The 27,105-nt window shown below is 41.4% G+C and overlaps 1 protein-coding gene across 1 annotated transcript in view; it reads left to right on the top strand.

The window, feature by feature from the left end:
• The window catches only part of rasgrp3 (RAS guanyl releasing protein 3 (calcium and DAG-regulated)), a 55,434-nt gene that overhangs the window by 22,781 nt on the left and 5,548 nt on the right, over positions 1-27,105 (top strand). Inside the window, exons 4-12 of the mRNA XM_071896989.2 lie at positions 6,357-6,419; positions 8,644-8,775; positions 9,423-9,570; positions 18,244-18,417; positions 21,270-21,386; positions 22,601-22,879; positions 23,807-23,887; positions 25,745-25,858; positions 26,810-26,925. Coding sequence (XP_071753090.1) covers positions 6,357-6,419; positions 8,644-8,775; positions 9,423-9,570; positions 18,244-18,417; positions 21,270-21,386; positions 22,601-22,879; positions 23,807-23,887; positions 25,745-25,858; positions 26,810-26,925 — 1,224 coding nt within the window. The remainder of the gene's footprint in view (positions 1-6,356; positions 6,420-8,643; positions 8,776-9,422; positions 9,571-18,243; positions 18,418-21,269; positions 21,387-22,600; positions 22,880-23,806; positions 23,888-25,744; positions 25,859-26,809; positions 26,926-27,105) is intronic.

Below are 27,105 nucleotides of genomic sequence, written 5' to 3'. Positions count from 1 at the left end.
GACGGCAGGGCGCTGCCAAAATGTTTGGGGAAATAATATGGAGACTGTGCTGTCAGGTGTCCAGTCATCAGCGGAGTTGGACACTGGTTTAATTCAAGCAGCATCTCCATCTGATGGTAAGCTCAGACTTTAGGCTTTATAATAATATTGCTGGTTTTGACTGTAGCTCTTGACAGGAGCTTTCTTCCTGCGGTGTCCAAACTCATCACAGCCTTCCAGCTCAGTATGCTGCGCTCGCTCTGTGGCGGAGCGAGTGCACGTATGATAATTATATGATCGCTGCTGAGGGGTCTGAAGGTTTATCAGGTGTGTCATTAGCAATGTGGTCAAGGCATAACCTCTATCACCTAGAGACAAACTAGTTAGTCTTGAGACTCTGGTTAATTTAACTTCCATTCAGTCCTATATGCGCCATGCGTCTCCAGCAGCACCTGCTCAAGATGCACGACACCCTGCTGTTCTGCAGCACCAACGAGTCATGGCTCCCTCCTGGACAGCTGGAAACCACATGTAGGAGGTTTAGGTTGGCGTCACAAATTAATTGAATGTTTATGGTGTGTTATTGTTTGCGATTTAAATAGGGAAAGCGTTTGGAGACGGTGCTTTGATGTGCACAGTCTATTGCTCCTGTGGTAAGATAAGATCGAACTTTATTGATCATTAAATAATATAATAATATAATATGATAATATATATACGATACTAATTAATCACTTTAATCACTCATGTTTCCAATTGAATAGAATTGCCTATGAATTTGTTCATATCGGCCTAGCTTTGTTAATATGGTTATTATCACTAGGCTTACAAATGGCCTGAAACACATTTTGTTGTTGATATGAGGTCTGGGACTGCTTTAATAGATTTCCCTTAAAGAATAAGGCATTTTAAGCAGAAACCACTTCATGCGTAATGCCCCACGCATGTTTCCAAACACACATAGATTTTGATCGTACCAAAGAACAAATTCAGGTAAGAAAAAAAATGATGAATGCCGAAATGTTCGTGGAAACGTTCGTAAGTACACTTTAAGATCAAATCTGATCGTACGCACATTTCGTGAATGAGGCCCAATGTGTCTAGCTAGATCTAACTAAACACAATCAATGGTGAACAAAATTATATAGGACAAGCATAGCGAAAAACACAAGGTAGGCAAGAGCAGATTTTAGCAAGACAAACAATCTACCTATTCTACATAGCCTAACCTACCCGGCACCCCTAGCCTTAGACCCTAATGCACACAAGGAAAAACTCCCAAGAGAAACCTTAGTAGGAAAACTTGGAAGAAAGACCAGCAACCCATGAGTAAGAGTAGATCAGATGGAGTGGCATTCTGTGATTATCTGAAAAAGATGAAGTTTGTCAAGGGCTCAAAGGAAACTTAAGTTAGGTAAGTCAGAAATAGAATACCGGGTTTGCGAGTCTGGTTGGTCTTGTTGCATTTAAGGTAGAAAAACAAATTCTGAGCATCACAGAAAACCACAAAAGACAAGCAGAAACATGGATTCCAGCGTGCGAGCGACGTGGGGAGAATTATAATCGTAACAAAGAGTGCTGATGCACCAGGAAATGAGATCGGCAGTGAGAAGGGATGGATTCTTGACGCTGAAGGCCTTTGATGAGTAGAGACATTGAAGATGGGTAGTTGAAGGATATGGTTTGAGCCGGTCAGTAATTTGGAGAATTTGATTCCAGTGATGTACACTTTGATGGTTGGTGGTTCTAACAGACAGTGAAGAGTGAGCGAAAGATATGAAGCAGTGAATCAAATGCCCAAAATGGACAAACTGGAATGGGATTGTCCTCTGCATATGGAGCCAAGTCTCTGAATTTAAAGTAAGATGGCACATGAAGGGCATGATCTCAGCAGATGATATCAATGGATGGTAGTGAGGAAGCAACAGGGTTTATGGGAAATGTGGTCTTAATTTGGAGAAACGGTAGTACTAACAATACCACTAAAGGCTACCAATCGTCTCAACCGTGGTCTCTTTTGTTTGCAGTGATTATTACTATTAATTGATATATTGATGATATATTTGAGAATCATATATTGATGTTTAAAAATACTACACATAGCACTTTAAAAATGACTATTATTTCAACAATGACAACATGTATTTTGAAATTATACAGTGGACTTTTAATGGACCTCATGGTCAGCAGTTCCAGTTACTAATAAGTGATAGTTAACTGATTCCAGTTATCAGGACGCACTCCAAACCCTTTCACTACCCACTCTCCAAGACAGAAGAACTGTGTAGGGACTTTGCACAGAGCCTTCTGGGCTCCCCCCCACCAGAGCCCAAATATCCAACCGACAGACCAGACAAAGCACACAATTACTGATTCCCAAGACGCGCACTGAAAGATACAGGAAGTCACCCATCCCTTTTTTAATACTTTAAGACTCTTAAATGAAAAACTATAAAATAAGGTTCAATTACCATGCTTTTATTTTGACGTGTGCATTGTAAATGCTCATGCATTTCAGTTTTCTGGATGTAAAACTGCTATATGAGTGTTAAAAAAAAACTTGAACTTGAACTTGAACAGTTACCCTTCACCATACAGGGAATTCAACCATCTAAAAGTATTATTTGGCTAATGGTATTCTAATCGATCGGTATTAGTGAGCTGAAGGCATTCTTCAGTTCCACCTCCGGTATGATTTTATTTCTGCATGTTAATCTGACCTGAGGAGGATTGATCCCATCCTAGATTGATTTTCTTGGGGCTGGCAATAAGTGGACCGTTGTGTTGCGCATCAGACGTCAGACAGCCATTCAACAGGGTAGGGCAACATCCTTACACAATTCTTTACTTCCTGGAAACACATCATCAGTCATCTCCTGCAGATATTACGCTGCTTTGCCGGCTTCATCATACCCCTGTGTGTGTGTGTGTGTGTGTGTGTGTGTGTGTGTGTGTGTGTGTGTGTGTGTGTGTGTGTGTGTGTGTGTGTGTGTGCGCGCGCGCGCGCACACATACTAATATGTGCATATGCGCAAAACCAGTGCAGACCAAGAACATTTGTTTCTTACACAATGACACCATAAAAGACCAACTACTTTCACTGCACTTTTGAAAACTATTAATTAATTAACTATTAATTTGACCTTTTTATTTATCCATATTCAAACTTAAAGCAATATTCCACTTAGTTTTAACATGGAGGTTATTTGGCACTTGACCACCATCAAAACCAGAATATAAACTACTCACCAAGATCAGATGCAGCTGGACAAGTTTGTAGCATTTGGATTTTTACCGCCCATTCATTTGAATGAAGCCATGAAAATAACCTGAAAACTTACGTTTTACACATTCGTGAACATATTCAACAACAGATCCCGCAACTGTGATTTTCAATTGACTGTTTTTGAACATAATTTCGCCAAATAGCATTTTTATTGATAGACGAGAACATAGCAGAGGGATACCATTAAGCAGAGATAGTTCCTGTTTGCGAGACCGGATGTAGTTTTATTTTTAAATACAAATTTTAGTGTAAACCAAGAATAGAAATGTACACTGAACAAAAATATAAACGCAACACTTTTGTTTTTGCTCCCTTTTTTCATGAGTTGAAATAAAAGATCTAAGACTTTTTCTATGCACATAAAAGGCTTATTTCTCTCAAATTTTGTTCACAAATTTGTTTAAATCCGTGTTAGTGAGCACTTCTCCTTTGCCAAGATAATCCATCCACCTGACAGGTGTGGCATATCAAGATGCTGATTAAACAGCATGATTATTGCACAGGTGTGCCTTGGGCTGGTCACAATAAAAGGCCACTCTAAAATGTGCAGTTTTATCTTGAAAAAAGACATTTATTAGGCACTGAACTATGGATCTCACATGACTAGGGCTACAGATATGCATTTTTTGAAAACCAGTCAGTATCTGGTGTGACCACCATTTGCCTCATGCAGTGCAACACATCTCCTTCGCATAGAGTTGATCAGGTTGTTGATTGTGGCCTGTGGAATGTTGGTCCACTCCTCTTCAATGGCTGTGCGAAGTTGCTGGATATTGGCAGGAATTGGAACACGCTGTCGTACACGCCGATCCAGAGCGTCCCAAACATGCTCAATGGGTGACTTGTCTGGTGAGTATGCAGGCCATGCAAGAACTGGGATGTTTTCAGCTTCCAGGAATTGTGTACAGATCCTTGCAACATGGGGCCGTGGATTATCATGCTGCAACATGAGGTGATGGCGGTGGATGAATGGAACGACAATGGGCCTCAGGATCTCGTCACGGTATCTCTGCATTCAAATTGCCATCAATAAAATGCACCTGTGTTCATTGTCCGTAGCTTATGCCTGCCCATACCATAACCCCACCGCCACCATGGGGCACTCTGTTCACAACGTTGACATCAGCAAACCGCTCGCCCACACGATGCCATACACACTGTCTGCCATCTGCCCGGTACAGTGAAAACCGGGATTCATCTGTGAAGAGAACACTTCTCCAAAGTGCCAGACGCCATCGAAGGTTAACATTTGCCCACTCAAGTCGGTTACGATGACGAACTGCAGTCAGGTCAAGACCCTGGTGAGGACGACGAGCACGCAGATGAGCTTCCCTGAGAGTTTCTGACAGTTTGTGCAGAAATTCTTTGGTTTTGCAAACCAACTGTTGCATCACCTGCCCGGGTGACTGGTCTCAGATGATCTCGCAGGTGAAGAAGCCAGATGTGGAGGTCCTGGGCTGGCGTGGTTACACGTGGTCTGCGGTTGTGAGGCCGTTTGGATGTACTGCCAAATTCTCGGAAACGACATTGGAGACGGCTTATGGTAGTGAAATGAACATTCAATTCACGGGCAACAGCTCTGGTGGACATTCCTGCAGTCAGCATGCCAATTTCACGCTCCCTCAAAACTTGCGACATCTGTGGCATTGTGTTGTGTGATAAAACTGCACATTTTAGAGTGGCCTTTTGTTGTGACCGGCCCAAGGCACACCTGTGCAATAATCATGCTGTTTAATCAGCATCTTGATATGCCACACCTGTCAGGTGGATGGATTATCTTGGCAAAGGAGAAGTGCTCACTAACACGGATTTAAACAAATTTGTGAACAAAATTTGAGAGAAATAAGCCTTTTATGTGCATAGAAAAAGTCTTAGATCTTTTATTTCAACTCATGAAAAATGGGAGCAAAAACAAAAGTGTTGCGTTTATATTTTTGTTCAGTATAAAATGATTTAGGACCCAGGACTGCTTTGTTGTCTTTAAAAGTGGGATATGTTGCTGAATCTGTTCACAAACGTGTTAAATGTAAGTTTTCAGGATATTATCGTGGCCTCATTCAAACACTACAAACACTACAAACTCGTCCCAGCTGCAACCAATCTTGGTATTTTGGTGATTAGTTTATATTCTGGTTTTCATGGCGGTCACGTGCCAAATAACCCCATGTTAAAACTTTTGATGAAAAATTTTGACGAGAGGGAAATTGAGGGTTTGCAGCAACTGCTTATTCTCCCACAACAACCTTGTATCCTGGTGCTACACACTAATGACTGACAGTGACATAAACAGTGCTGTATGAGGGGTGGAAGTAGCAAAAATTAAATGGTAAAAACTAGATGTGATGAAAATGCTTGTGAATTGAAACTTTTAGTGATAAAATGTCAAGTGATTTGATAAATTTCATTAAAACAGTGGTGATTTGATAAAAACAGCCCCATTTTCATCATTTATCCCACTTTCTATCATTCATTATTTATCATTTAAACAAAACAAAAAAACTTAAGGTGACCTAGCACCTAGAAGGGTGGAAGTAATATAAAATTAACTGATAAAAGTAAGAATTAATGTGAACTGAAAAACATTGCTTAAATTACGTATGAACTTAAGGCAGTGATAAATTGTTAAGTGACTTGATAAATTCAAAGGTGATTTGATTAAATAGCTGGTGGTCAAATTTTCCTTTCTTTCATCACTTGCTCTACAAGATTGCCATTAAGGTTGTTTATCATTTAGCATGAGCAATTTTTTATTATTTCATGTGAGTCATTTTTGTTACTTCTACTCCTTTATCATTTAATGTGAGTCATTTCTGTTACGTCCGCCCCTTTATGATTTAACGCAAGTCATTTTTGCTACTTACTCTCATACCTAAATGGTTTGGCAGTAGGCGTGACTTTTGATTGACATTTAGGTATGAGAGCAGAAGTAGAAAAACGGCCATTTATTTATATGACAATGTAATGAATTATTACTTTAATTTGCTGTCTACTTTTTCAAATCAGATTGTCTACAAAAATGAGAGCATAATTTATATTACATATAGTTCGTCATACTCAAAATCTATTAAAATGTCCTTAACCCAACCCTTACGTACCGTGACTGCCAAGGTGACAACTGCCAGAAAACCAGGCTGAAGATTTGTTATTTAATGAGGTAAGGTGCTACATTCACATTCATCCATCCCAACACATCAAGGAGGTGTTTTACTGCTCCAGTAACCCTCCCTTAAAGGATACGGCTGGTGTTTTTAAATACATTTCTTATCGTCAACAAATCCTATTAAAATAACAAGATCAACAATGCGTTTGCTCTACTCCCATTACTTTCCGACTTCCCACGTTCCCTTTTTTAGCCTTCAAACCGGAAGTCATTGGCTCCAATTGTAAGCTAAAAACCTTTAAATACAATTCATAAAGAAATAGTTTCAATTTTAAAAATCACTAACTGTTACCATCAAAAGTCAGACTGTTGTAGTTGTTACGAAATCAAATTCAAATGGGAACAAATTCTTCATTACGACGGGGACTATTTTCGGTGCTACAGAACTACTTTCCTGAGATGGAAAACGTGTTTACGGTCGGCTTATTAAGTTGTTTGAGGAAAAAGTCGGCTGGCCCGGTGCATCGTGATGATGAAATATGCTGCCCAGAGCAACAGCATGGCTCTTTGACGTGTTTTTAATTGTTTTTTAATACAATGGAGTTCTATGGCTACTGAGACATGGCTTTATTGGGCATCGGCTACATGGACGAGACTTGTTAGCAAAACAAATTAATTGCTGATTTTGTTATTTTCATACGATTGACGGTAAGAAATACATTAAAAAACACCAGCCTTATCCTTTAAACCTGCAATAAGCGATATCAGACCTTATAATCAATCATAAAACTAATGTGTGCTATTTGGAGATTTCACTGAGACATAATGATATAAACCAATATCCACAGGCGGGCCAGCTGTGTTGCTGTTTTCACTTATTTTTTAAAGCTTGTTGGCAAATTCCGCACCGGTACGAAGCTCCTCCCGGTCCATTCAGTGGCTTTTCTCCTCCCTCACTGTTTAAAAGCAGCACTCACCCCCTCCCATTCCTGAAATAAATTCTCGGAATGGCGGAATCGAAGAAGCAAGCGTGTCTTATTTAACTAGTAAACTTGCTACCTACCTCTTCACCTGTCTTTGTGGGACATGTAACCTTCAGCGGGAGAAAATTCTGGCAAAGCGAGACTAGTAACCAGCGACACTTCTGTAGGTACGTTTAGCTTAGCTATTAGCCTTTATGCATGGTCGCTAGGTTTGCCCTTTGGGGCCTCCGTAGCCCAGCAGTGTTGCGGTTTCTGTCACCCTCTAGTGGTTGGAAAATCACTTATTGCAGCTTTAAAGGGCAAAATGGTCTGATAGTGCTGGTGTGTTTAGTTCTCTTTCATCTGGCCACTGTGAGTGGCTAGCTGCCCAAGGTAGTATTCACGTGACAGTTTCTGTGTCCTCATAGGACATGGGACCCCAGCCAAGCCTTCAGAGGGTGGATATTCTTTAGGGGGGCTGGGAGAGAAGTAATGGCAAGTAATGTTGAGTGATCCAGTTACTGTGCTTCATTATTTAACACAGAGATGATCCTGGGCTATATGGAGACTGTTACATCCCATATTCTAGTGATCTTGTTGTTGCACACCAACAGTTTGTCCTCCATCATTTCCTGATAAGGCACCTGTGTCCTTTATGTTTAGGACAACATTAGTGGGATGTTTATAAGAAGTCCTTGAAGCATGTTTCTTGGCTTCACATTTAGCAGTCTTGGACTAAAAAGCTATTTCACATTTTTTTCTCCTTTTTTTTGTTCCATTAGAAGCAGTTGCATCCAGGAAATTAACCCTATAATGCAAATTTTATTAACTGTAATAGCCATGTTCTCAGGCCAAAATTATGCTGTAGTCACAGGCAAAGCCAAATAATTATTTATTTTCATTTTGAGTAATGGCATGCTCCATTTGAACCAGCAACCTTCTTCAGCAAGCATTTGACAGATGGCAACACACAGGGGGAGGGCAAGCCCAATCCCTTAGTTTTACATGATGTGCAGGTTCAACATCAACCCAAACTAGCAGAAAATCTTTCACAATATGATATTATGACACAGTAAAAATTTATATTTAAAACAACTTTGGAAACTGTTCTGCACCTGAGGTCAGAAAGATATTTAGGTCCTGATTTCACAAAATGATGCAGGCAGCAGCTATGGAGGATTGTCTCAATTTTCATTTCGGCACTGTCTACACAGGTCTTCAATGTTGCAGGCAGTCATATCAACATCTATTCAATGTCAAAATATTTGCTGGGTGCCGCTGAAATGCCACAAATGTCAATATCTGTGTGTATCTAGGTACTGGATAGTAACATTCCCTGCGGAGTTCAACCTGGACTTGGGTCTGATCCGGATGACTGAAGAGTTCAGAGACGTGGCTGCTCAGCTTGGCTGTGAGGAGCATTTCAAGCTCATCGACATCTCTACCATGTAAGAGAGAAGAAAACACACACAAACACAGCATATACTGGTATGCATTATAGACCAGCGAGCGCATGCAGATATATTTGCAGGTATGAAAGGTATGAAACTACCTTAGTTAAGAAAGTAAATGTGCAAGAATACATGCACAATATATTGTTCATGCACAGGATATGTTATATAGCACACGCAGATACATACCCTTACATATATACACAAACACACGCTTGTCTGTACATATACTGTGTGTGTGTATATATATATATATATATATATATATATATATATATATATATATATATATAATGTAGATATACTGTATATCGCGATATTTGGCGGGACAGTATTGCCATATCAAATTTTGGATATCGCCCAAGCCTAATCCTAACTCTAAGAATAACCCAAAAAAAAATCCTACTCCTTAACTAACCCTTAATCTTTACCTTAACCTAGCCTAATCCTAATTATAAATTTAACCCTAAACCCATGTCCTAATCCTAAACTAACCCATTGAAGATGTGAGAACCGGACAAAATAACCTCACTTTGTGAAAACGTCATCACTCATCAAACTCAAATATTCTCGCAAGGATAGAAGTACAAAAACACACAAATTTCACCATTGAACAGTGACATGATGAACTGCTCTCCCTGTAGTCCATCGTATGACTGGATGCGCAAATTGACCCAGAGGAAGAAACAGGCTAAGAAAGGCAAGGCTTCGCTGCTCTTTGACCACCTGGAGCCCATGGAGTTGGCTGAGCATCTCACCTTCCTGGAGTTCAAGTCCATCAGGAGGATATCAGTACGTACAGAAACGTCCATTTACCACTGTTTCTCTGCAGTTGTGTCTTTCATTTACCAAACCATTAACTGTGAAGCGCTGTTTCTATCCAACTGTCTAGCAAATAATACTTTTGAAATGTCCCAAAAATAAAATGAGAATTAGCAATTCCATCAGCTGGGGAATCAATAGGCTTCCTAAATGTCAATAAAACAACAAGTCCTCCAACTCATACGACCACATAGGTCGTTTGTTCCTACCCTCTAATACGACCCACAGGAGCGTTTTTTAATGGTTAAATTTAGGCAATTAAAACCACTTTGGTTAAATTTAGGCAAGTAAAACAAGTTTGGTTAAGGTTAGGGTTAAGGTTATGGTAAAGTTTAGGCAAATAAAACAACTTGGGTTATGGTTAGGCAACTAAAACAACTTGGTTAAGGTTAGGAAAATGGTTTGGTCATGGTTAAATTAAAAAAAATAAAATGTGACTCACGGTTGTATGTCCTTTGGAAACGCTGGGAATCGAACCCCGGTCACCGACATCGAAGGCCCATCCGCCATCCCCGACCAGAACACCCTTACTTTCCACCGTGCTATTTCAATGTTGAGAGAGAAACTTGACAGTCACGTGACGTGGACGCAGACCAACGTAGCACATTGTCGTTATTTACACGACCGCTAGAGGTCGCTTAACTTTAAAACGTAACTATAGGTCGTAATAAGCTGCTTGTACAAACGAGCTATGGGGTCGTTTTTCGGGGGAGGAGAGTCTCCAATAAAAACACATCCAGCAGAAAAATGGAACAAGTCTTTCAAGAATTGATTAGTATTGATTAGTATTGGGCAAGTTGTCGGTGTTCTTTAGTGTCAGCTAATGTTGGCCATATTTCATGCTGTCATCCAAAGATGAAAACAAATGGTCACACAACCACGCCAGAGACTTACAAATGTTGGAAACAACACATATGATATTCTAACGTTCCAACTAATGGTCATACGAACCACAATGGAGACTTACACAAAGGAGATATAACATGTATGACATTTCTGGAGGTGATGGTGGACATACATAAAGATATTTTACAGACAACACTTTGGACAACATCCAAAGACACTTTTGAACTGTTAGGAATTGAACCAGTCATCCCATCATGCCAAGCCTTAGTTATTATTTATTTGACAAATTAATTTCCATTGCTATTGATGATATGTTTTTTTTTTATCGACAAAAAAAAATCAGCTTTGAGCAAGCATGAAAGTTGTTTTGCAATGTTGACCAAATTTGACTGAATTTTGACATCATAATTTGCCAAAGCATACTACAATGGAAATCCAGCTAATGTCTAATCACTGACAAGGACCCTCTTATGACCCCCAAAACCTAATAGTCTACTGGAAACCCCTATATGGCCTATATGAAACCCAGCAATGTTGTTTCCTATGAACTTTTATGATTAAAATGTCATCTATAGGCTTAGCAGATGAGATTAAGCTTGGTTGCTAAGAGTTGCATGTTGGGCAATTTGAGTAATTAGCATAATGAGCTAATTAATCGCCAAAAACTGGAAATGGCTATAATTTTGCTTCTAGTTAACTTAGAAAGGTGATCTAAGAGTCTAAGTCCATATTTGTGATGTCCAGAAATTCATCTATTACCATGGTGCAGTCATGCAACCTTTCCTCATTAGCATAATTTGCATAAATTATGTAATAATTAGGTCAAAATCAGGAAATGGCTATATTTTTCACTTTTAGTCAACTTAGAAAGATGATCTTAGAGTCTAAATCTATGTTTGGATGTCCAGAAATTCATCTCTTGCCATAACTAAGTCATGCAATCTTTCCTCATTAGCATAATCTGGATCCACGTCCATTTAAAAGCGACATGGTATTAGATATTATTTAGTTTTTTATTTTTCATTATGCTATTTATTTATCCCCGACCCCGAATGTTTCATAACATGTTGTAAAAAAGATTTTATGAGCAACGATGTGCAGTCCCCCCTCCCCCACCCTTCTCCCACCGGTGTCACCTGCTACTCTCCACTTGACTCCCCCATGATGCCCCACGAATACACACGATGAATGATAATACCTCCAAAAATGATGAAAATGCTCCACTTCCCAATGTTGTCCTAGTTGATGCAAGTCAGCTGCTCTACCACATTGTCTGGCCTGTGGCAGGTACGATCAGGGACATTGCCTCTAGCATCAATGCACACCTCGCTAATGCCTATACTGCAGCTGGAGCTGATGAGACCCTCGTCATCTTTGACCGTTACAATGATGAGCCCAGTGCCAAAGATCATGAGAGGAGAAGACGAGCAGGAGTTGGTGCAACTGAGTACAAGCTGACAATCAACACACCCCTTCCAGGTCAAGAAGCCGTGATGAAGAGCACATCAAACAAGACACAGCTATCACGCCTTCTGTGCACATATGACCTCACCGCTGATAAGATCCTGCTTGTGAACCACATGGACTGCATCGTCAAGCATGAGGAGGCTGACGTCACCCTCATTAGCTACATGCTGCAAGCAGCTGGAGCAGGGGCACCCACCATACGTATCCTAAGTGATGACACTGACGTATTCGTCCTGTTAGTGTACTGGGGTTGGAAGGCCAACGTTCAATCAGCAGTGCAGATGGAGAAGTGGGATGGCACCATCCTGGACATAAATGCCACGTTGGGCGTTGGGTGACAAATGTCAGGGTCTCCTGGGGATGCATGCGCTGTCGGGATGTGACACTGTCTCCTACCCCTGTGGAAAGGGCAAGGCATCTGTGCTGAAAGTACTCCAAGGAAGTACCATGCCTGGTCTCAATACAGTGCTTGGGGAACCTGATGCCACTCACAGTGACCTAAAAGATACCGGGACCGAGTTCCTTCCTCGCACTGTATGGGCAGAAGAAGGCCAAGTCGATGAATAACGCTCGCTACCAGATCTACAGACGGAGGAAAAAGCCACCTGAACTTAAAAAGCTTCCTCCAACTGATGTCAACGTGATGCTGCACATACTGCGTGCTCATCTCCAGGTCATGTTGTGGAAGGCTGCAGATCAGAGGGAGCCACCTGCAGAGGCCAGAGACATCACTAAATTCGGGTGGGAGGTTGCTAAAGGAGGGGCTGTCATGCCCGCTGTTTCCACCCAGGCAGTGGCTCCAGTTAATTTGCTTGACGTCACCTGCAGTCAAAAAAACTGCAGCTGCCATGCTGCAACTCTCAGTTGCACTGACTATTGCAAGTGTGAAGGAGGTGAGGTCCGCTGCTGCAACCCATTCACAATACATGAAGACGAAGACAAAGAAGATGAGGAGGCTGAAGGGAATGAGGAGAGAGATGATGAAGAGGGTGAAGGCCATTGAGTGTGAGGTTGTACAGACAGCGTCTAAAACAGGAAAAAACGTTTTTTCGGGCAGTTCAACGCTGGAGTGAGGAATCCATTGCCACTCTCCAGGACTGTTTTGAAACCACAGACTGGCAGATGTTCTGTGTTGCAGCTGATGGGGACATTGATGAATACACAGACTCTGTCTCAGCCTACATCTCCAAGTGCATTGATGACGTCGTCCCGAAAGTCAATGTTAGGACTTTCCCCAACCAAAAGCCCTGGATTAATGGTGATGTCCGTGCTAAACTCAGAGCACGGTCCTCTGCCTTTAGCTCTGGGGACCTGGAGGCCTTGAGTAAGTCCAGATATGACCTACGGAAAGCCATCAGAGATGCCAAAAGAGCCTACAGAGACAAGTTGGAAGTCTAACTACCACAGTTCCGACCCCAGACGCATGTGGTGTGGACTGCGCTCCATCACAGACTACAAAGGGAGAAATAGCAGTGATGCCCAGCCCGCCGCCTCTCTTCCTGACGAGCTCAACACCTTTTACTCACGGTTTGAGGCGAGCAACACCATCCCTAGTGCAAGGCTAGCAGAGGACCAGGACGACTGCACTCTGTCCCTATCTACGGCTGACGTGAGGAGAGCTTTTAAAAGAGTAAACCCTCGGAAGTCACCAGGGCCAGATGGCATTCCAGGCCGTGTCCTCAGAGTGTGCGCCGACCAGCTAGTGGAGGTATTCACATCTATATTCAACCTCTCCCTGAACCAGTCTGTAGTCCCCACCTGCTTCAAACAGACAACCATTGTCCCCGTACCAAAGAAACCTTCCATCACCTGCCTGAATGACTACCGCCCTGTAGCACTGACCCCTATCATCATGAAGTGCTTCGAGCAGCTAGTCAGAACCCACATCTGCTCCTCCCTTCCTGACACCTTGGACCCCCTTCAATTTGCATACCGCCCCAACAGATCTACAGACGACGCCATCGCCCTGACAGTGCACACCGCCCTCTCCCACCTGGATAAGAGTGACACATATGTGAGGATGCTGTTTATAGATTGCAGCTTGGCATTCAACACAATTGTGCCTGCTAAGCTCGTTCCCAAGCTCAGGATCCTGGGTCTTAACACCTCCCTTTGTAACTGGATCCTGGACTTCCTGACGGGCAGACCCCAGGTGGTGAGAATGGGCAACCTCTCCTCCTCTGCACTGACCCTGAGCACCGGAGCCCCTCAGGGCTGTGTACTCAGTCCCCTTCTGTACGCCCTGTTCACGCATGATTGTGTGGCCACGCGCAGCTCCAACGCCATCTTCAAGTTTGCAGACGACACCACCATCCTGGGTCTCATCTCCAACAACGATGAGACCGCCTACAGAGAGGAGGTCAGCGCCTTGACAGGATGGTGCCAGGACAACAACCTCTCTCTCAACGTCTGCAAAACGAAAGAAATGATCGTGGACTTGGAGTGGAGAGAGTCTCCTGCTTCAAGTTCCTCGGTGTGTTCATCAATGATGACCTCTCCTGGTCCAGACAATCGGACGCGGTAGTAAAAACTGCCCAAAAACGCCTATACTTCCTGAGGAGACTCAAGAAGTTTGGAATGTCTGCCAAAACTCTCACCAACTTCTACAGGTGCACCATTGAGAGCATCCTCACTGGCTGCATTACCACCTGGTACGGCAGCTGCTCCGCTGCTGATCGTAAGGCCCTCCAGAGGGTGGTGAAGACAGCGGAGCGCATCATTGGCTGCCACCTCCCCACCGTGCAAAGCATATTCCACACACGATGCCTCAGGAAAGCACGGAAAATCATAAAGGACTTCAGCCACCCAAGCCGTGAACTGTTCTCGCTGCTGCCGTCTGGTAGACGTTACCGAAGCATCCGGGCACGGACTACCAGACTCACAAACAGTTTTTACCCCCAGGCCATCAGGCTTCTCAACCAGCAGTGATCACATTGATCACATGATCACCTCAATGGGTAGGAAAAGCAGGTGTGAAAGGCCCAGGCCAGGGATCTCCTACTCCTCCTCCCCCACACTCACCCACAGAATAGCACTCCTACACATTATATTTATAATATTTAATACTCCTTATTTGTGACTCTTTTAGCATTTAATATTTTATATTTTTCTTTTTTTAAATATTTTTTCTTATACCTACTACGTAGTTGTTGCTTGCCTTGTCCTAAGAATTTCATTGTTCAGAATGACCTTGTGTGATACTGTGCATTTGATAAATAAAACACTTTGACTTTGACTTTGGTTGTTGTTCTAAGTTAACTTTAAGTGAACTTATTGCTGTTTCCTGTATTCTGTGATTTATTAGCTAAATATTCTAAATTATGTAAATGGTTGGATTTTTGTTACAATCTACATGTTTTTACCTTTCAAATGAGCTAACTTGGGCCAATTTTTGACCATTTGTGAATTTTCACTTTTTTCATTAAATATGGTGTTGTTATTAATGATTATGCTAATAAGGGCATGACAATGAGGCTAGAAATGTTTTCTTATATGTTATATGCACTATGCAGTACATTACCATTAAAATAAACTTACTCTGTGAAGTCTGTGACGATTTTTGATTTTCTTCTTTATTTTACTTGATAATTAGCTAATTATGCTAAATACGCAAATTGCCCAACATGCAACTTTTAGCAACCAAGTTGAATTTCATCCACTAGGCCTATAGATGACATTTCAATCATAAAAGTTCATAAGAAACACCATTACTGGGTCCAAGAAATTTCCAGTAGACTATAATAAGGCTTTCATTGATGAATTTGCTGAACTTCTATCCATTATCATGCCCATTTATGACAGAATTGTCATTTTAGGTGACTTCTAGGTGATATCCATGTATGCTGTCCATCCCTTAATCTTCGTCATGATTTGATTAATCTTGTTGAATTCGCCGATCTGGTACAATCTGTAACTGGTCCCACTCACGTGATAGTTTTGATTTGGTTATTTGTGCTGGTTTTATTCCCGATGATTTGGTTTTAGAAGATATATGTGTATATGATCATGAAGTCATTGTTTTTAATGTTTTAATTTCGTCCCCATTTCCAAACCTTCCACACGTCCGTTATTGCATCACTGACTCAGCCTCTGTAAGTAAATTCTTAGTTCAAGGTCTCATTGCTGCTACCCATAGTAGTCCTGATGAGCCACCTCTACCTCCCACAGAGGAACTAGTCAATGATTTTAATAGTTTAGGGTTTAATGAATCGATGCCCCTGGACAGAGGGATGGCTGAGGCCATCTCTTCGCACATCGTCAGTGATTTTTATGGATCAATCTGGTGACAAGTTCAGTGTTTCTGTTTGCGTAGGATCAAATTTCTCCATGATCTGTTCTCCTCAGTCCTCTAGTCTGTATGCCAGTTGTCACTTTTACTGTCTCGATAAAGAAAATACTACTTGAGGAGAGGTTGGAGGAGAGGAGTATTGTTTGAGTCAGCTGTCAGTTGTTGAGTGGAAAGCAGGGCTAGGATTGATTGAATTGACGCAAATTTGAAAGGTCTATACAAATTAATTTGCTAATGATAGATAATGCACCCTCAATTATTTATTAATAGGTTTTCATGCCAATTCTTTTCAGTAGATTAATGCTGATAAAAATGCACTTCCTGAGTTGATGGAACTGAATGCAACGGTGGTGAAAACAGTCGTATAGAGGGTCTTGGGAAGCCGTACACCTGCTGGAGAGCTTTGATGTGAAGCTGGCTGGCCTCTGGGTGAACTGCCTTGTTTCCACTGACCAGACGGTCGCTTGGTCAGGACGCAGATGTCAGCGAGGAGATCAAAGTATATTTTCAGGGTGTTTCTTGGACTGGGTGATAAGAATGTGAACAGATATGTGTCTGTGTGTGTGCATGCATGAGGTTTTGTCTTCGTACAAGTAATGTAGTGATGTGGAAACCTGCTGTTTCAATTCCAGTAACTTAACTGGAACACAGAGACATTTTTCCACACTTGGCCAAAGCGTGAGGTCAAAAGATACCGTTCAAATTACCAGTTGATGTCTGCATGTCCCTGTTTATGTGCATATTTACCAGTGGGGTAGTTAATGTACACATTTCTCACAAAAAGGGGTTGTGGGATTCACAGTTACTGATTTGATTTACTTCACAAATAGCACAAAATTAACATAACAGAAAAACATTGATCAACAACCCTGTCAACACAAAATTGACAGGGTTGGTTGATCAATACCAATTGCTCAACAAGATTGAGATTTCTGGTTTTCAAAACTCACTTTCTTGCCTGTACTCTGTTGGAAGAGATCCCCCCTCCCCCCACCTACTGGCATTTTCAACTGCTCAACAATAGAGGACGGTGCGACGAGCGAGCGACATCGCAACACATTTCAGCCACAAAGCTATCTGAAATGTCTTGCACCTTTGGCTCTCATTCCAGTATTTAGCATGGTGATATATTACCTCTTCACTAGACGTTACTATTGGATCTCCACTCTAATTAGCTAGCTCAGTCGTCTCTTTTGGGAAAATGTGGTTTGTTTGTGTCAATTACATAATACTGTAAGTCAAGGGGATGCCAGGGGTGGGGATGGTTTCTGTTGATGTTGTTGCAATTCGTAATGCCCAACGATAGAGGTCAATAGAGATCATAGATTACTTAAGGATAAGTTAGGCAATTTTGGACCTATATCTCTTACATTCCTGTAGTACTTGAACCCGCAGAGAATATTTACTCCTAGTCAGCTGTCGGTTGAAACGGCGAGCTTCCGGTGCTAGCCTCTTGCTGCTAACAGTGAGTCCAAATAGGGTTTGTCAAAATATCTCCAAAAAAGCCAGTCTGCCAAAACGATATTATGACCAACCTACGTATTTAAATCCACGGCCCAGAAAGCAGCAGCACTGCGCCATTTCCACTGGATAGTCTGACCAAAGATACCAAACTAACTTTTTACAATCTGACCTGACTGTCTGCAAAACTAGATCATGCAGCCAGTAATGCACTTTCACCCCACAGCAGAGAAAAATAGTTCTGTGAGTTCCTGATTAATGAAAGTGTGCGTAATGGCGGAATTGTGTCTTGTTTACTCTCAGCTCCCCTACAAATGGCTTTTTTGGAAATATTTTGACATACCCCATTTTGACTCATTGTTAGCAGCAAGAGGCCTAGCAACGGAGCTCACCTTTCAATCCGACAGCTGACTCAGGAGTCAATATTCTCTGTGGGTCCAAGTGCTACAGGTATGTAAGAGACAAATTATATATAGGTCCAAAATCGCTGAATTTATCCTTTAATGCCCCTTTCATTCCCTGTGGATTGGATTGAAGAGTGTCAGCTAAATGGGTGACTTGACATGGCATTTTGTCCCCAGTTCACCGACTACCAGAGCTATGTGATCCACGGCTGCCTGGTGGACAACCCTACTCTGGAGCGCTCCATTGCCCTGTTCAACGGAGTTTCCCAGTGGGTCCAGCTCATGGTGCTCAGCAAGCTGACGCCTCAGCACCGTGCAGAGGTCATCACCAAATACATCAACGTGGCCCAGGTAAGACAGGAGAGACGTAGCAGTGTGGTCTCACACAGAGTATACCCACCTCTTTCTCTTGATCATTTAGAGTATACCCATCTTTCAACCTAATTACCATTAAGTCTGCACTAGGCAAGATTTTAATGTAAAAATACACCTGTTTTATCAGCCTAAATCACAAAGTGGGGCTGCAACAGAGAAGAGCGTCCCATCCCCACTAATTCAGACGCCATAGATTCACCCTATTTGTTCTGGTGTCAGGCATGGTTGCTGGCAGGGTATTTTCTCCCCACAGAAAGTAACGAAGTCCTGGGTTCGAATATGGCTTGGGACCTTTGTCAAATGTCCTTCCCAATCTTTCCTATATCTCTCTACTGTCAACTATTGAATCAAGGCAAAAATGTGCAAATATAATCTCACAAAAAGTGTGAGAGTGAAATCCAAAAGTGTCTCCTGAACTGTAGTGAGTCCTGTCCCCATGACAAATATGAGATTTGTTTATTTTGTTTTGTTTCAAATTAGCTAATATTTCATAAAAATATACAAATTTAGGTATCAGTTAGGAAAATTCACTTTGAGGACTTTGGGACTAATTATTTACAAAGTATGATGTATATGCCAAACATCTCAGAAACAAGAAGCAGTGTTTTGCATAAGGGGATGTCATTTTGAGAAAATGGCTGTTAAAGTTTTTTGTGGGTTTTTTTTTTTTGTGCTTATTTTGTGCCTGGTGTACTTGACACAGCTGGTATAAACATCCATCAAAATCAACAATTTATAGTTGTTTTTGATGATTGTTTTTTATATTTTATGAAACTACGGTAGTACGGGCAAAACATTATATTATCCTAAAGGCATACTGAGCAGGATTCCCCTCCCCCCCTGAAATAGCATAAACTCATCCAAAAATTATCCAACTCAATCATGACTTATGGGCCATTGGTAGTGTGTGACAGTGTGTGTGTCTGCAGAGACCCTGCCTTCTGCCTAGATTTTCTTATTTCTCAATGTTTGGGACGTTTCTGGGCGTCAGCCTTTTGGCAGCAGGTGTGTTCGGCTGCAACGAAAACCACTGCTAAATTGTTTTATATCTAAAAGCCACGCTGGCTGCAGTAGGCTAGTGGTCTCGAACTCTAAAACAGAGCAACTGGTCAGAGCTAGTGTGTATCGTGAGCTGGCAGCTAGCTGCCGTTAGCGTAGCTTCCTTGTAGTAGAAAGGCTGATAGCTAAACTAACCGGCACCTAACGTACCTTTCCAACAGAAAACAGGCCAACTCCGCATCGTCCTCTCCTTAAATATTCTCCAACGGGTGAAAGCAAATCCCAGATTCACTCTCATTTTGGAACAAGCCTTGTCTGCTTGGCGTTTTGCCTCGCTGTACTTTTTTTTTTTTTTACCGGTTTTTACCGTTCCGGCAACCGCAGGGGGGAGGGGTCAACTTTGAAAGTTGTGTTTACAAGCTACAAGCAGCAAAATCCTACTCAGTATGCCTTTAAAATTGACCACTCCGATTGCCATTTTCACCTGTGGTGCCTCGCTTTGTATCTTGAAGATGGGAATACGTCTAGAAATGAGAGAAATGGGTAGAGGTGAAGAAGAGTGGAACATAACCTAACCACTAACCCTAACCACTAATGACATGAACATGAACAAATGTGCTTGAGGTATCCCTCCAACAGTAAAGCTGTCTCATCGCTATTCACGTTGTACTGGGTTTGTAATTATGTGTCTGTTCATGTGTTTGTATGTGCACGTGTATGCATAGGGGGATGGGAATACATTGTATCTTACCTAGCACACATTAGACAATTGTATTAGGCATTTCTTTCTTATTAGAGAGCCAAAGAGCTTCTCCATTACTCGTCCATCAGTATTGAAAGGGATGAATCAGTGGCCTAATGACAAGCTCTCATGGTGAGTCTGTCTCCTTTGTTATTGCAGACTGTCTCCTCACTAATGTGAAACAGTCTCCTTTGAACACATAGACACTCAATTCAAAGGACCTTTTTAGCGAGGCTGGAGGGTTGGAGGACGGGGGTCAAGGATAAAAGCATTTACCCCACACTGCTATTGGTCGAAGGGGTGTGTTGCATCACGGAATGATGTTGAATGAGTTTGTAAGACTGTTTAGTGAGGTAAAAATAGCATAATTTTTACTGCATTTATCGCTGGGCTCCTACTATCACTGTCTTCTCACTTTTTCCTCTCCCCTATTTAAATTCTCTCTGTCATTGCATAAATGTGTCTAACCCTGATACACATCTCTAAGACTGTTCCATTATAATACTAGGAAATATCCACCTTAAAACACAAACGGCTCTTAGATATACTGGGTCTATTTTGTTGTTTGGTGGTGCATTTCTCTTATTCCCATGGATAACAATTTTCAACTATCTAAAACATGAACAGTAAACGTCTTGGTGTCAGTCCCTCAGAATCAAAGAGCGAGGGCCTCTTTCTAGAGCCGCCTTTTTGCATGCAAGCTAGCTAGCTATATTTATATGGCTATACACCCAACTGTGAGCAACAAGCTCACACGCTTTCTCTGCTAACTACCCAGTTCTTCTTCTATTTATTTCAAACAAACCGGAAATGTAAAACAGAAACTTGTGCGCACCGGGTGTTTAGATCAGCAAATGTAAAAGCTTTCATGAACTGGGTATAGGTTGAATCACTATTGTGTTATATCAATCAGTGATAGAGAATAGCAAAATTATTTATAATTTATTTATATGAAAAGGAGGTTGCAGGTTATAACTTTTACATATATTTATTTATATGAATATGAAAATGAAGATTATTACTTTATTACTTTCTATTTATTATTACTTTCTATTACTTTACTATTACTCTCATTCTCTCTCATCAGAAACTTCTCCAGCTGCAGAACTTCAACACTCTGATGGCGGTGGTGGGGGGGCTGAGCCACAGCTCTATTTCTCGACTGAAGGAGACTCACTCCCATCTGGCCCCAGAGTTTACAAAGGTAAATCTACACCAGCATTTAGATAGAGTTTTATGTACAGTACACATACATGAATACAGTATAAGAGTATGATTAAGCAATAAATAGAGAGTGCTATATCATGGTTGTTGTCACCGGTAGCAATAACCACAATATAGCATTCTCTCTCATTGCTTTTATACAACATTGATAATAGTATAATACATTAAACAAAGATCAGTCAATTTAATAATTTTATTTTGGCACACAAAATTTGTTCCCCGTTGCTCACTGATAAACATTCTTACTTACTTGCTTCATTCTGAATAAATAAAATGTAAACAAGGCAGAGTGATACCATTCAAATTATAAAGTGCAAGTTTGTATATTGCGGTTAGAAGTGCTCATGGAACGCTTCTCATCCAGTCACAGTGCGGGGTCAGAAACAAATGTATAATAATACAGAACTTAAATGGATAGAATGATCCTTCCACTGTTTGCTATGGTAAAAGTACAGCATAAAATGGCGACTATGGAATTTTAAGGGTTAGTTTCTATGGTGGCAATTCAAGTCTGCTATTAAGGCGTAAAGTGTGTCACGCTTGCTTGAGAACTGTTCAGATGTGTCAAAACTCAACTAAAAGCTGACATTTGCGACAAGGCTAACGTAGCATAATCAAAGATTGTACTTCTCTCACTAGCTCTTCTAGTCAACATTGCATATTAGCAAACCTAGCTGGTAAGCATCATAGGTTTAACGTAATAATCCCTTAAATGCTATGAACTAATGTGCCTTAGCCTACCTTTAGTGAAGAAGAAAAGTTAGCATTCACTAACTTTAAACAGCTAACGGACATCGGCTGAAACTGAGATTAACTCAACTATAAACACATCTATTAACTGTGCACAGATGTCAAAAGACCTACTAAAAAGACAGCAGCAAACAAAAGAGCACCACATATTGGTGACATGAGTGACAACTTAATTCAATGCCAGTTTTCCACTGCTTTGGTCCTTGCTGCAAAACCTCTCGCCTCAGCGACTTGCCGTAAGTCAGTTCATACGGAAGCTAGCCTAAGGGTACACATAAAAATGCTCACCACTCCGACCATCCAGGAACGTTGATTTGAATGTGAATGACCATTCTATCAATTCAAGTTCTGTGTATATCATGGTTCTCTTAATCCTTCTAATCGTGTTGATCCTCAAAGTATTGCCTTATGCTCCCCCTATATGCACACCACTCCCTGCCCCAGATCTGGAGCGAGATGACGGAGCTGGTTTCCTCCAACGGCAACTACTGCGGCTACCGCAAGGCCTTCAATGAGTGCCAGGGCTTCAAAATCCCCATCCTGGGCGTGCACCTCAAGGACCTGATAGCGGTGCATGTGGTCTTCCCTGACTGGGTCGACGACGGCAGTAAGGTGAACCTGGTGAAGATGCAGCAGCTCTACATGACCTTCAATGAGTTGGCATCACTGCAGAGCGCTGTGGCCCAGGTGGAGCCCAACATGGACCTCATCTATTTGCTAACGGTGAGGGATTACCACACCACAGGCAGCCTAAATTATCTTTTTTAGCAATAGGTCCCTTTTCTGTACAGTGTGCATGTAGTTCTCTGTTGGAACCTGAGGGATTGCACTTATGGGAAGCTATGGAAGTCAGTGATGGGAAAAAAAGAAACCAGAAAGAAGAAAAAAGAAAGCCGAAATATATCTAAATCCAGAGAATATTGCACTATGCTGAGAAAACTGAGCTACTAAAGGATATCTGGAGGTTCCAGATTGCCTTATTTTATTGTATTACTTTCCAACTCTGCTTAGGCTAAATATCATTGAATGTAAAGAATCTGTTACCATATTTGCACCAAAAATGATTAAACCATAAACCTGTCATTACATGGTGAAAAAAACCTAGAATCCACCTCGACCTTGAAATGACCACGTCTGGACAGTCTCTCAGGGAGGCCACCAAAATGATTGATTAAATTATTATTAGATTATTATTTATTATTAAATTTGCTGTGGAGGCTCTTGATTTTTCATTGATACTGTAGCCTGGTTCTGTTGTGGCCCCATTCAGCCATTTCTCTTGAACTTGTTTCAAACAGTGGTCAATTAAAATATGTCCCCTCTAGTTTCATGAATTCTGACCTGGCAGTTCAGACTGCGGTTGCATGGACACGGATCAGACATGTATCAGATTTAGGACCGCATATGAATGGAATGTGGTCCAAATCAGAAATGAAAAGATCAGATTCCATGCATTTTTTTTTCCTGTTCACACTGATTCAAAACATCAGATCTATGTCACATATGAGGGACAAAATCATTGGTGGGTGTGTTGTGAATGTTAGGTTTATCAACAAATATGCAGTGAAGTAGTGCATGCTTCTACTATGCCACTCTCACTTGCTCATTGATTTTTGATCTAATTATAACCTCAGTCTTCCCATTTTTCAGCTTTCTTTAGACCTTTATTACACAGAAGATGAGATTTATGAGCTATCTTTGCTAAGGGAACCACGTAACCCCAAATCACTGGTAAGTTTCAGTTGAAGAGATCTTGAAATGGTTGGCATTACGTATTTCTCTCTCACTCGTTTCCATTTCCACTTTTCTTTCCTTCTTATTGATGCTATTTTCTATTTCTGTTTTTATGCTGTTCTAAAATGTTTTGTGACTGTCCTGTAAAATCCACTTTCAAGCGATTGTACTTTAAAGGGGCATTACATAATCTATCAGTGACCAGTAGGAATTGCAACAACATTAATAGAACTTGTGTCCTACACAAGTCTCTGTAAAAAGCATCGTTGAGCAGTTGAAAATGTGAGTGCGGGGGGGTTTGAGTGTCTTGAAACTCCAGTGGGTGGGGAGTTTTTGTGCTGAATAGTGAAAATGTTCTACCAAAGTGAAATATCATTGTCATGTTATTACACGCAACATGCTTGGCATTATCAACGTGCTCCAAACTGAAGTCAACTAGCTGTTCTTCAGTATGAATACACTCTCCAAATATTTCTGTTTAGCATATCTGTCATGTGTCATAGTGTCATTGTTGAGCAGTTGAAAATGAGTATTGAAAGCCAGAAATCTCAGCACCTGGCAAACCAATCACTGAATCATTGGTATCAGGGCTTGAAATTAACTTTTTTGATCACCAGCCAATATGGCTACTAGATTTTAAAGTTACCAGCCAATTGGAATTTCCACTAGCCAAAATGTTTTTCTTGAAATAAACCAGATTATGAGTGCCACTGGGTTAATTTAAGCATACGTATTAGTAAAAATAAAAGATATAGCATAATAAATCTATAAATTACAGTATTTCACTGATATTCATAAATTGCGTTGATTTCGAATTGTGTGGATTTCATCGATACAAGGCTCTTAACGGCGACACTGTCTTGGCCTGCTTGATTGTCAAGCTCTGGAGGTCACTCTTCGCAGTTTTCGTGGTCTTTGACACTCACGACCCAATCGCCATTTGGCATTACATGTCCTCATTTTCGCCTTCTCCCCTCCTTTGTTTTCATTTTTATCCCCAGTGTTGCCAACTCTTTTCCAAGGAAAGTAGCTATTGGCTGCTCAGAAAGTCGCTAGAAGTCGCCAGATGATGTCATACGATAATTTGCATATCAATATATAATGCTGCACTTGTTGTGCACGCCGCGGCGTAGCCCGTTTTAATATAAGTGCTGACTCCGCCCACCCGGGCCAGTTTCGGTGTACACCGGTAGCAATTACAAGTGGACCCTATCCTACAGTCCCTGCTCTCAGCGGAGGGAGGGAACTACGCTGTGTGTGGGAAACGCTGTGATCGTCAGACCTCTCTGGATTAGACAATCAAGTAGAGAAAACCGGCATCAGCCGTACCAATTTATTGCCAAATGCTTTGGGATTCAACACACTATCATTGCTTCATTGGTCAGAAAAAGTCGCCAGATTTGTTGCTAGTCGCTTTTGAGAAATAAAGTCACCAGGGGGGTCTGAAAAGTCGCCAAGTTGGCAACACTGCTTTGTATACTCGCAGTCTCGCGCAATCGATTCTACCACACAGCCTGCTTCAAATATTTAGAGCTTGGTTCATTACCAGCCAAATTGGCTAGTAACTTTACAATGATACCCGCCACAGTAAATTTTTACCCGCATTTGGCGGGTTGGCGGGTTGGCGGGTTGGCGGGTTGGCGGGTGTTAATTTCAAGCCCTGATTGGTATTAACCAACAACCCTGTCAATCCCCCGCAAAGATGATGGTCATTTTGTGCTTTGGTACAGTAAAAATTAGGGGCTTATTGCCCCTTCACACTTGAAACCAATTGTACTGTTGGAAATCTGGAACAGTGGTGTGATGGACCATTTACTATTTCTAAATCCTCTATATGTGTTTAATTCTCCACAGCCTACCTCTCCGACAACTCCCAACAAGCCCCTGGCCCCGCTGGACTGGGCGTCGGGTGTCACCACCAAACCGGACCCTTCCGTGGTCAATAAACACATCAGGAAGGTGGTGGATGTGAGTAGGCCAGAGATGTGACCAAGTCAACTTTGCTCGAGTCCTAAGTCAGTCTCAAGTCTTGAGGCACAAGTCTCAAGTCAAGTCCCAAGTCTAAATGTAGATTACCAAGTCAAGTCAGAACAAATCAAGAGTCCAGTATCAATTTAATATCTTAAAGAAAACTAAATATCTAGGACTTTCCAATGCAATATGGTTTTAATAGTATAAAACTTGGTAAGTGCATCATGAGTTTGATTTCTCAGTTTGATTAATCAGTTTCAACTTCAATAAATTCAATCATTCCATACAAATTCAGAAAACAGAACTTAAATTCAGTCTGGTGGAACAAATCTCATCACTTTCAATCTAACTCATTTACACAAACACAAGATCTGTTGTCAAGACTTTAGAAACCTTTTCAAGTCATCAAAGTACAAGTCAAAGTCACCAGAAGTCCCAAGTCACCAGAACCCAAGTCAAGTCAAATCTCAAGTCTTCTCTTCATGCATCAAGTCAAGTCTCAAGCAATTCAAATTGTGACTCGAGTCTGACTCCAGTCCAAGTCATGTGACTTGAGTCCCCATCTCTGGAGTAGGCGTCTTTTCCAATCAATAGACAACATCCCTTTTGAACTGAACGCTTGAGGAAAATGTTTTGTAGTGAAACAGACACAGATAGATCCTGCTGATGAATTGGCTATTCCATCCTTAATATATATATTTCACTGATTAAAACAATGGAAAGGGGTAAGGGGAAATGGGAAGCAGAGGCTGTTCATGCCGCAACCAATTATTTAGTAAGTATGTACACATTTTCTGGTTTCCTTTCATGTCACATTTGTTATTTCCCTGCATTTGTCCCACTTAATACAAAGTAGCCGTCAAAACAATTACTGGTAGTCCATTATTAGACCGATGTAGAGATTTGCGTGAAATATTATATGAGTAATTTGTTTCTTTTCTGGTCTAGTCTGTGTTCAGGAATTATGACCATGACCATGACGGCTATATCTCTCAAGAGGACTTTGAGAGCATTGCCGCCAACTTTCCCTTCCTAGACTCCTTCTGCGTCTTGGACAAAGACCAGTGAGTGTGCAACATTGCAAGTACTTGATGCAAGTCCTAATAATTAATTGCAAATAACAATATTTTTCAACCCAACCCTGACCCAAACCTTTAAGTACATATAAATGCCAAACACTAGGTAGTACTGCCACACAACCACACCACTAACATCTGTAAATGTCTCCTTTCTCTCATTCTCTC

The sequence above is a fragment of the Centroberyx gerrardi genome, chromosome 15 (genome assembly GCF_048128805.1).
Source record: "Centroberyx gerrardi isolate f3 chromosome 15, fCenGer3.hap1.cur.20231027, whole genome shotgun sequence".
NCBI lineage: Eukaryota > Metazoa > Chordata > Actinopteri > Beryciformes > Berycidae > Centroberyx > Centroberyx gerrardi.
The sequence above is the reverse complement of the archived record's forward strand: the minus strand, read 5'-3'. Positions and strand labels throughout refer to the sequence as shown.